At 39.5% G+C, this 12,405-nt stretch overlaps 1 protein-coding gene across 6 annotated transcripts in view; it reads right to left on the reverse strand.

Moving 5' to 3' along the window:
• The window catches only part of LOC136666634 (membrane-associated guanylate kinase, WW and PDZ domain-containing protein 1-like), a 185,210-nt gene extending 174,378 nt beyond the window's left edge, over positions 1-10,832 (reverse strand). For all 6 annotated transcript variants that reach the window (XM_066644947.1, XM_066644945.1, XM_066644944.1 and 3 more), the window contains exon 1: positions 10,100-10,832. In XM_066644947.1, coding sequence (XP_066501044.1) covers positions 10,100-10,394 — 295 coding nt within the window. In that variant the 5' untranslated portion in view covers positions 10,395-10,832. The remainder of the gene's footprint in view (positions 1-10,099) is intronic.
• Positions 10,833-12,405: the final 1,573 nt, after the last annotated feature.

A 12,405-nucleotide genomic window follows, 5' to 3' on the forward strand; every position in this document is an offset into this window, starting at 1 on the left:
AACGCCAAAATTATGACTTTCGATACTATACCTGTCTAAAAATCTCGATACTGATACTGAAACGATACCACTGTTAAAACTAAAACATTAGGAAAAGTAATGTACGCTCACGGTCAGTCCTGGTGTTCTAACGAGTTGTACTACCGGCGATTCTCTTCTATAAAAAGTAGCTGAGGTTTGTACAGAAAGTCGCTGGTGCTAGTCTGTCTTTTTGTTTTTAAATAACTCGCTACAAGGTCTGAAAGTCTCTAAAACTAGCGGCAAAAACAATAAGAGAGGAAAAAGGAGGCAAAGCGCTGCGGGTTCACACTGCCACCCTGTGAAACTCGTTGGAAATACCACTCTTGTTTTAAAACACTCCTTCTTAAAGTACCGGTACTCATTATTATTATATGGGGTATTGTACCGTTTTTAATAACAAAGCACTGAGATACAAGGGGTCCTCGACTTACGGCGCTGATCCATCCCTACGTCGCGTCGTAAACCGATTTTCGGTGTAAGTCGGAACATACGTACATAAAGTACGTAAACAACATACTGCCGCGCGCACAAAACACGACTTAAGCAAACCACTTAAGTCGAAACAAGGCTTTATATAGTAAATGGGAGATGTGTCGTAACCATGAAACATCGTAACTTGGGACTGACGTAACCCGAGGACCTGCTGTAGTTTTAGCCAATCCCAGAGCTGTGCAGATTGCACCCGATTGACCATCTGAGCGCTCTTGGTGAGAAACACTTTTCACTATGGACCAAAGGGCTGGGATACCCGAGAAAATAAGATAGAGAAAAAGGCTGTATTCATTTGTGTATAATTAAATATTTCTTTGTTAATAAATTGTCAGAAGGCCAAACAGCTCCTGTCTCCAGCATCCACCGACCTGTGGTGGGAAACAGCTGGCCACACCTTCACTTCATAAGAAATTTAGCCATATAGTGTGACTCACAAACAAAAAATAGACACGTTGAAACCTTTAACCCCAAGTGAACAGTACTTGTCCTGACCATGTTGTAGGCTACTTGTGACAGCAGTACTTCAGAACTTTACAAAGCTCTGCTGATTGAAAGGAATGGCTGCATTTTTGCAGTGGACAAACTGGACATGTATATGACCCAAATACGCTCCTGTGAATCTGCTTCACTTGTGTTTGACACTTGCCCATTCTGACAAATTTCAAGATGCTAAACAAACAAGTTGCACTGATCTGATGGCCTTCAGAGATTTCTGGATCAGATATCAGAGGAGAAAAAAATTCAAACTGAAGATTAGCATTGAGATGTTTCATGCTTTAGATCCACTGAAATTATTGCTAGAAAACTATAATTAAAATAATAATAATAAAAATAATAATTTTATGTTGGCTCTGCCCTCCGCATTTATAGAAAAGCCCTTGCAACAAAGAATCATATGTGTGAACTTTATTGTATTTATTGTAAACATAAATATAAGAGGCTTTGTTCGTTTTGGCAGGTTCATTTCAACATGGACATGAGGAGCGACTGATACATCAATATATTCATCTGTAAAAATAAAAAGGATAAACAATGAAAGAATAAAGAGAGACGAGAAAGAGAAGAAAGTCATAGAAGAGTAGGGAAGAGCGTGCTGTATCTGGGTTTCGGGAGAATGAGGCCGTCTGGTTCGCTGAGGCGTACCAGGAGGCTTCGCCGCGCAGGAATGTCTTAGGTAAAAACCTCTTTAGCACAAAATAATATATTTGATGCCCTTTATTTAAAATAAAACCATCACTGTAGTCTTTCATGTTTATTAGGTTATTTTTATTTTCTCTTTATACATATGTTCACACTTAAAAAGTGCTCCACTGCTATGACTGGACAAGCAGGCTGTGCTACTACCAAGTAAATATATATGTTGGTGATATATGGTTTTTCATTGGATGGGCTCAGTCAACTCTTAACAAAAACACTTGCTTAAATGAGGAAACAAAATTCAGGATATCTGTATCTGTGCAGTTGAAGAAGTATTCTGTCATTTCTAAATGCAACTTTGTTTCTTGTTTATCACTTCTCTTAAAGCAACAGTGCCATTTTAAAGTCCTTCTAGTTATAGCCTTAATATTTTCAAGCCACGACGTAGGTCAGTTATTATAATTATGTATCTCAAAACGTTTTGTTTTGAGAGTTCATGCACACACAGAAAAAAAAACTATTTAAGTGACAGATGTATACTTTGAAAATTCTATGGAATGCCTTTTTAACAACAAAACTCAAGTGAGGCCCCTTTTGTTGTTTGGTCCTACATTGTCTCCCTTAAATAACTAGTCACTGGATATTTCAGGGGTGGACTGAAAGTGCACAATAGATACCAAATAAACATTCCAAAAATAAAATGGAAACTTCAGAAAGGCTCAGATCACTGTGAGTGGGTTTGTGGCACATTTGACCAATTAATAATTTTTAATGAATAGAATCCAATTACTATAAAATGAAATCATCCCTTTATCTGAATATCTCCAATCAGTGCTGGGCCTGGAAGTGAAAGCGATAACCAAGCAAAAGTGACTAAAAACCAGAGCTTCTGTTACCTGCCTCTCACTTCTGGTCAACTACATTGAGAGTCCTTCTGTCCTTCTGAGAACTGTCAGGACAGGGGGAGAACAGTGCTGTGGTGTTTGATCCTTGTGGTACTTTGACCCAAACAAGTCACAAACATTATATTAAGACCCCATAGAATAGTGTTAACTTGTGGGAAATTGTATATGTGCCCTTAAAGCAGACTGCATTCATCTGATGTCTTCTTAAGGTTCTGTTTATTTCTCGTGTATAGAGAAAATGACAAAACGTGGAACATGGAAGTGTTATAGATATGTTATAGTAATCTACTGACCTAAAACTATACACCAACTATAGGAAACCTGCTCACTCCCTGCACTATAGATATGTTAAAGGAATTATAAAACTGAAAAACATGACCTAGAAAGTAGGCAGGACAGGATAACGCAGTGCAGCTTAAAGCTGTATGCCAGAGATGAGTGGAGTAGACTTAACCCAAGAAGTCAAGAAAGCATGCCATTTTATCAGGGGTGTCTACATCTTTGCATTCAACTCTAAATGAGTAAATGTAATTAGTCATTATCCTTCTCTGGTGTACGCTAAATATTATCTCGAGAAAAAAAATGAACCGTAAAATAACATTAGGGAATTCTTTGGACCATACCTTCAACATGGCTGTAGTATAAGAAGAGATGGTGTGACTGTAGGAAGGGAAGGAAATGGAAGTGGTCTGGAATTCTGGGTGGCTTGTTTTACGCTTGAAAGGCACACCCTCCATCCCTCACCTCTTGATTAACAGAGATGGGACAGATATGGTCATAAGGACCAGGGCAATGGGGAGGTGGATGGGTACACAAATATTGTCACAGGAAACAGAAGCCAGAGCTGGAACTTTACAGGAAGTTACATAGGAAAGAGGAATCCATTAGGACTACATTCACAAATCCCATTATGAGACAAGTTACAACTGATTAGTTTGACATATCTCAGAGATATAAACACAAACAATGCTTCAGAAGTGTCTGAATGGTTGAGCATTTGCATTAGTGCTAGATAAGATGAAGGTTCAAACTAACTTCAGGAAAGCAGATTATATTTAATCTGTCATTAAAAACATTGCAATACCCCAGATAATTAGTACCGATACTTTAAGTAGTTGAAGTAGTTTTTTAAAATTTACAAGTCAAAGAACCTGACTAGCACCAGCGACATTCTGTACAAACCTTAGCTACTTTTTAAAGAAGAGAATCACCGGTAGCACAGCTCATTAGAACACTAGGACTGACCATGAGTGGGAGAGACGGCTCTCTGTCCACGGCTGCATTTGGTCCGTTAGCAATTGCACAGATTAGAACAAGCTGCGAATGTGCAAAAAGTGCAGCCCAAGAAACGTTTGCTTCTTTTTACGTTGAATTTGTTCCTTTTTCCAAACTGAGATCATGTAATTGATTGAGGTATTCAGCTTTATTCAAACACCTTTATTTATTTAAATATATCTAAACAAGTCTTATGAGCGTATGACACGAGGTTGAAGCCACAACTGGACCCAGGTTTTGCCATGGTATGGTTTCAGTATCTGTATCAAGATATTTAGGCAGGTTTCTTATCGAAAGTCATAATTTTGATAACGTGACAACACTTACGGCAGCAGAGGCAGTTTTTCACTACCACAGAAGAATCACTGAAGCATTTCTGAAATACTGAATAGTGAAAAGTGGTGGTGCACTATGTTCCTTCAAACATGTAAAATGTAAAAAACGTGATGTGTAACAAAAAAGTCTTACTTTTTGTATATATAATTAAAAAATGTATATATATGACGTTTTGATATACATACATGTATATGTTGTTTTGTTTTTAGTGCAATATTACAGTGTTTTAAGTGAATGACTAACTGAATGACTACTAACTTTACTGAACATAGTTTTCACACTACTACAACACTGCAGCTAATCAAAATGTATTAAGCTGTTTAATGTCATTTCTTTCATTTTGTGTGTGGGGCATGTTTTTTTTTTTCTTTTGGTTTAAAAGAAATTGATAGGCCCTAAATAAATGAATAATAATTTGGAGGCACAGCCTTCCATTTAGAAGCACAATTGGTTAGAAATGTGTAAGTTGAAGGGTTATATGAATAAAATAAATGTGAACATAGACAAGAAAATACATCTATTTCTTTAACTGATAAAATAACACACAACTCGTTACCTTTCTACAAGGCCACAGCCATTCTCTTACTTTAGGGCCGTTGAAATGCAGTTGGCTTTTACAATAGGAAACACCTGCGTGGAACAACCTTTGAGCCTGATGCATTTCCGCATGGTCACGGGTTACTTGCCTGAGCTTTTGATCCTGACTGCACCTTGACTACGCATGTTTGCTGTCTCCGCGGCCCCAGAGACTTCTGCTGATGTAAACAGCCAGCATGGGCCAGTCAGTCTCATGATAGCCATTATCAGCACAAGATTTACATTGTTCCAGTGAATGGAAAGTGTAAAAGAGAGCTCTTTCTCTCTCACACACAGGGCTAGTTAGTAAGCCATTCCAGAATTTGGTCATTTTCATAGTTATCACATACAGAACAATTCTGCGGTGGAATGGAATGTTGTTTATTATCATTGTATAACAAGTGTAACATCGCTTCATGCTGGGATTTTTGAAGTCAGCTTGGCATTAGTCAGTTAAATTCAATATATAGACAAAAGGGTCTTTTGTCCATTTCTTGGGCCATTTTGGAAAGTGTCAGGGTCACAGCTGTTATCTCACTTTCTCTCTCTCTCTCTCTCTCTCTCTCTCTCTCACACACACACACACACACACACACACACTGTAGTCTTCTCAAAGTCAGCATAATAGTTTAGGGATCATGGCACTGCTTCTTTTTTATGTACATAATCTCTATCTCTCCCTGTATATTTATGTTATCAGCCAAGTCTCCTCCCCCTTTAAACACATAAACAGTTGAACTCAGGTGTCTCTGAGAGAGAGAGAGAGAGAGAGAGAGAGAGAGAGAGAGAGAGAGAGAGAGAGAGAGAGAGAGGGAACACACACAGCTGTTGTTGCTTGGAAACATTATGTTTGTAACTAGCAACATATATTTCACAGAGAGCCACACTTATCCCCAAAAGAGAGGTGTGTATGTCTGTGTGTGCACGCATGAGTGTTTAGTATTGGATTATGAATGGTGTGATTAACTGAGGCAAAGAGTTAGTGCTGCACTAATGCAGCAATAGCCACCCTTACATAACAGTTAATGATTTTCCAAGCGATAAAACTTACACACTAACCACATACAGAGCCATTCAAGGCCACATGAAGATGTTTTTCAAAAAAAGTATGCTTGTGTGTGTGTGTATGCGTGTGTACCTTTGGGTGAGAATGTGTGACCGTGAAATCAGCTTGACGAAAGGACGGCGGCGACTGTCCTCTTGGAATGCAGGATGAAAGGAACATTTCAAACACCATCCTTTGCACATATGGCAGAGTTTGCCTCTTAACTTGTGTCAATTTGATCTTTCTTTGTTCACTGTGTGCACTGCTCAATATCTAAACCCACTGAGCGTGTGGTCATCATCACTTTTTTTTAATAGTCACTTTATACGCCACAAACTATTACCCTGGTTACACTTCTTAAGTAAAGTTTTGCACAGTATTTACAAACTATACGGTAGAGCTGGTTTTAATATTGGGTTTTCAGTGATCCACCAGCCGTAAAAGTGAAATTATTTAATATTTTACATCATATCCATCATATCACCAAACAATCTAGAGTTCCTTTGGTATTAAGATGGCTTTATATATATATATATATATTGTTAGGTTCTCATGGTTTGGACCAGAACACACACACACACACACACACACACACACAAAAGTGAGCAGGGGTCATTCAAATCTAAACAAACCTGCCAAGTGTGAACATGTCCTCAAGGCTAAACACTATATTAAATAACATCCCAAGGACAATGAAATTTGAAAAGCCTGTTGAACAGCTTACTTTCCCTATAAATGATAAATGGACTGAAGCGAATAGTGAATATAAAAAAATAATAATTAAAAAAATACAATACAAAATTAAAAATGCAATAATAAAAAACAATATATTTTTTGTCATCTTTGCAGTAATGGACTTAAACGGGATGCAATTTTAATCCAAACTAATTTAAACAACAGTCAGAGAATGTTTGCTCACAAACACTGGAAAAAGCTCCTGTGTTTGTACGCAGCCCTGCCTCCGTAAATTTAAAAGCTTTATAAGAGATGAGGGCGTTTCTCTATTCCTTTCACGGGTGGCTAACATTGACTTATTATTGCTGCTTCAGGAGCATGACTTCACTTCAGGAGACCACTAACTGCATAAAAGTAAACACATACTAAAAGCGCTACAAAACTGGTATTTCAGAGAGGTTGAAAACTTACAGTCAAGTGCAATTTCAGCCACAAACACACTCCATTTGACTTCTTACTCAAACCCACAGTTCCACCTTAAAAGTTTCTGAATGAACACAAACAGAGAGGGAGTTTGTTTTACTGTGAGAACAGCGTCTCCCCAGAATCAACTCTGTTAACTTTAAAATAATCAATCTTTATTCATGATTATTTTCTAGTTATGTTTATGATGCTACAACCTTTCTCCAATTGGCTTATGCTGATTGACAATGGCAAGTCTAGAGAGGAAGATTGATAGCAGAGTCTGCCACATGGTCACCTTTCATATCCATCTCTCTCTAGTTTACATAAACACACAGGCTCACACACACGTGCTCAGTAGTCTACAGGCTATGGGTCAGGCCTGCCACGGTCCCAGTGAGTGTCTCCGGAAATAACTGGAGCTGTGTGGCACTGCAGTCTACAACAGTCTGAGCGACATCTGTCTACATTAGTGAGGGTTTTGTTTGGGGAACAACACACTGCTCCTACTAAAGCACTCAGTCTCCACTCACTCACTCACATGCACATACTCTACTATTTCTTTCAGCTGCTGTATATCCTCCGGGCATTGGTGGTGTTTTTACACACACACACACACAGTGGGACAGGGTCCATGAGCCGCTGTGTTTGGTGTAAATGCGGTCTGGTGTAGAGTATTTGGATTAGACCTGACAAAGGACCTGCATATACAAGAAGTATAAGGAATGCAAGGGGTGTGAGAGAAGTAGAATTGCCCCCGCGGCCTTGTAATGCCCCTGGACACTCGATCAGTGGCTTAATCAGACGTTATGCCCACTTTACGATCAAGAGTATAAATCAGTTTAAGCTTATCTTCACAGTTATCACTCCGCAGTGCTGTTTTATGTCCAAACATGCAACCAACCGTGCACACTTCTGAAACAACTGTCCTTACCTTGGCTTTAATCTGATTCAATCAAACCCACTGTTTGTGTCGTCTGAAAACAAACTGCAGTTATAACCCCACACTCAATGCCAGTACATGAAAACTGCTGTAACCTGGGGCTTTCACATGTGTCTGTCTGTGATTGTGTCTATAGCACTTAGTGATGTCTAAATAGCTCAAGATTAGAGACGTAACAATGCCACGTGTTCCTAGGCCTGTCATAATAGGCATATTTTGTGGCCGATATATTGTCCCAGAAATCATTGTCATTTTAAGGCACTGACATAATTATAAAATAATATCATAGTTAAACAATTACACACCTTTAAAGGAACATTGCATAATATTTTTACCTTTAAATTACAATCATTGTGAAGCTCTTTTGACCTAGAATATTATCCCCTTCAATATTTAATACTCTACATTTTCTACAGATACAATATCCATCGATCATCTACTGTTACATCATCTTTATTCAAGATGATGCGTTGTAAGGTTTGTTTTAAAGGTAAAATAGATAAAATGGCAAAAGTGCAAAATCTTTTTCTGGGCTAATCACGACTGAGCAGTCGTTATCAACAACAATAAAGGAGTCATTGGAAGTATCCAACTAGAACAGGAATACAAACCTCTGTGTGTGTGTGTGTGTGTGTGTGTGTGTGTCTGGGCTATTGTATATTGTAACCCATGAGTGGGTGAAGAGGATCTTTCTCTGCTACCCGACAACAACAAGGCCTCAGAGTGTGTCAGAGCCATTTCCCATCAAAGTGTCCGCTCGTGCTGCACATCTCAGTCCGGCTGCTCTATTTTAAAGTCCGCCTCCAGTGAAACCAAGTTTTTTTTACCTTGTTAACATGTCCGTGTGGTGATTTATTTTTTATACGCTACAAGATATATCGTGCAGAAAAGAAGCTGTCACCTCCATGGCTGCTTTAAAACTGCAGCGTCCCAGAGACAGTCTCAAACAGGCGAATTCAGACAGTCTGGGTTTCTGATGTCATTAACCTACAGAACCAAACCCATGAACCTGTGGGAGTAACTGCACATTCCTAGGTCTGCGCATATGTGTAGAGTTACACCTAAACCACTTTTAAAGCATTGGGGGATTTTTTTTGTCTAGGTATTTCCTTTTAAAAATGTCATTCTCAGGAACATAGATGAGCTTTAAGGTTTTTTTTTTTAAACAGTACACTGCGAGGACTATAACTTTGAAGAGTACACTGTCATTTAGTTTGTGCAACTGAGGTAAAAAAATGGTTTGTTGACTGCAGCTGTGAGTTTTATGTTCAGTCTGTGTCAGTAAATCATCTGAAACAGACACATAAACAAGCTATTATGCCTATTCATTATAATTTCTCACTCATTTATCTTCCACATAGTATGTCTGTAGTCGTCCTTCTGATTCATATTTAACTCCTGGTGTCAAAATACAGTAGCGCATTGATTTATTCAGCCATGTGCAAAACGTTTTAGACACAATTACAGTTTATTCGCTGAATTTAACACATGGGGTGGGAGAAAGCGTCAAATGCTGTCTGGGCATATAAAGTGGCTATATAGTTAATATTGTTAGGGTTTTAATAGGTAATGCAGACATTATCAGGAAAAAGGTTTCCTGCTCTGAATTATTAAAAAGGCCCCTTTTATCACTGACTGAACCCATAAAACTCATCTCTGTTCATAAAAATTACAGATTTAGAACTGAGATCCAAGAAAAATAAAATACACGCATTAAAAGTCACTTAAGTGCAGGTTAATTATATTGTCCTTTATTCAGTATGCACGCCGATATATGAATATGTAGTTAGCCTCTATCTCCATTTAGCCCTGGGCTGCTCAAGCTGATAGGATTGGTTGCTGAGGTTTATGACACAACAATCCCTAGCTGTCTGAATTTGCCCATTTAAAAGTGTTTTGGAAAAAATGACGTTTCAAAGGAGAAATGCTTAGCCATGGTGTTGACTGCTTATTGATTAGTCTTCAGGTGTATAGGGGAAACACACACACACACACAAAGAACATGTTTACAAGGCTAAGAACTTGGTCTTCATTGAACGGGGTTTTTGATGTTCAACAAACCGTTTGAACATCGCTGGGTGTTCTCACTTTCCCACAGGACTTTGAGCCCAGCGACTGAATGAAGCAGTTTCATGAGCTCAGTGTGTGACAATGTGCGGATGTTGTTACTGGAGGGAACGCCTGTCCGCTTTTCCCGCTTATGGTTATAAGAGTAATTACAGTTGAACTCACCTTGTCGGACAGTTTTCATGCGGACGGGTCCCTTGCAGTTCTTTATGACAGTTAACACGTCGTAGAGCGGGAGACCGGACACGGAGAGACCCTCGACCTCCAGCAGCAGCTCGCCCTCGCTCAGCTGTCCGTACTTATACAGCACCGTGTCCGGTACCTCTCCCACGTACGTGAACTGTCCTGTTTCGGCCCCGCCGCGGAGCCGCGCGATCAACTCCCCGTCCCCGTTCTTGCACACGGCAACCTCGTTCACTTTCCCGCTCCAGTGGTTCTTCTTCTGCAGCACTTTGGACATGGTCACACTCTCTACTCAAAGCTTCCAGAGTGTGTCCGGTTAGTTTAAAGACTCCAGCGGTACGTTACACAGCACCGCGGCCGGTAAAACACCCTCAACTTCAGCGGAGATAAAAAACGGTCTCGAGGGAGCCATCTCGTTTTAAAAAAATAAAATAAAATCCAACTTGTTTTAAAAACTGCAATCCAACAAAAACTGACCAGCGACGAATCTGTTCCAACACCTCTTCCCCGCTCTGAAATAACGTTCTCACATTACGTTATGTTTCATCCCACAACACTCCACTTAATCCATTAAACTGGCGTCCGCTTTAACTTCCAAATCCGAGAAACGCCGACTTTGTCCAGTTTTGTAACTCCTCGCTGGAAAAACAACTTTTTCTGTCCAATGCCTGACTACTTTTTTTTTTACCTGAGACTTTCTCTGGCGGCTCCTTTAAGCAGGTACATCACAGTTCATATCGTCAAGCGCAAGACCTCCAGCGCCGCGCCAACGGTCACGCATGCGCACTGCAGCGCGCTTTAAGACCCAGCGTTTTGTTTATATTTTTTTCAACACCCGTATTAGGTCAAAGCCACGCCCCACAATTGACAGACTCCACCTCCTTCGCTGTGATTTGCTTATAGCTCTGAGCGGCTGTATTCGACTCAGTAGCAGGCCAGCAGTAGGCCTGTTAATATTAGCCAATCATAGGGCAGCGGGCGGGATTTGTCTGAATATGGTTGTAAATATGAAACACAACAGGGAGGGAGAATCCAAGGATAAATCCCAAATGGCTCCCTGCTCCCTAAGGTAGTGCACTATGTAGGTTATGAAATAACAGCGTCCACACACAAAAAAAGATGTATATGTCCAAATATAAAATAATTTACATTCAGAACTAACATTTACTGCATTTTTCAGCTACTGAAGCCAAAATTGAATAACTTCTTGATCTATGCAAGGCACTATAAAGGAAGAAGGGAGCCATTTGAGATTGAGCCCAAACCTTTCTTCAGGGTCCTAATGGGTCTGCTCAAGATTCAGCAGCACGCATCTCCATCCTAAACCGGATTAAACTGATATCAAATCCCCAGGAGCTTTTACTCTCTTCATAAATTATGTCAGCGTGAGACACATGGCTGGTAATGCACGAACGAAACCACGGCGTATCGTGTTTCCAGTTTATATCAGCTTGCTAGACAGCGCCGAGCCCTATTCCACAAATGATATATTACATTTAGCTGAGTAGGCAGATTTGGTCATATTTAAGCGTCTACTGCGTTTATTTACTCACAATAAATGTATAAATACGGTATGTTGGTGTTGTAAATACTGTGTCGACGTCTACAGCTGAGTGTAACTGCTGACAGCAGCTGAAATACAGAACCTAATTTTGCTCCATAACAAAACATAGTGAAATGTAGTTCGAGTAAATCTGTTGAACCGATTTTTCCAAACCGAATCAGTACAATTTGTAAATCAGTACATTGATTCACAAGTCAATAATATTGTCGACTTCTAAATATACAGGGAGGTGAAGTTCAAGTGTTGGAAAAGTTTTGAATGCAAACAATGTAAATAAACTTAATAAAGACATTTAGTAAGTCATAATAAGTAGAATGTTTCCTATTATTATGTCTTAGCATCTTAGCATCGTCATAATAATTAGAGGGATCCTTTCTCATTATAATTAGATTTTTTTAATGCAGTTAGTCCCCACCTCTATCTCCATCCATCTCTGGAAAGCCCCACCCTGCAAGTTGAGAGGATTTGTTCTTCAGGCTTATTACATCAGAATCCCTGAGAGTCCAAATTCATAATAATTAGCTTCTATTTTTTCTTGTAATTATGAAGTATTAAGCCATATTTTAAGTAATAATTATGAAAGGAAGAAGCTGAAGTACGCAGATTTGGCGGCTGAGGTGAGAGAATATGGGTGGCAAGCACATAGACCCTTGGAGATAGTGTTAGGGGATTTGTAGCCAAGTCTGCCTCATCCCTGCTTGTGCTAGTTCAGCATCAGGCTGGA

Source organism: Hoplias malabaricus, chromosome 14 (assembly GCF_029633855.1).
Source record: "Hoplias malabaricus isolate fHopMal1 chromosome 14, fHopMal1.hap1, whole genome shotgun sequence".
Classification (NCBI taxonomy): domain Eukaryota; kingdom Metazoa; phylum Chordata; class Actinopteri; order Characiformes; family Erythrinidae; genus Hoplias; species Hoplias malabaricus.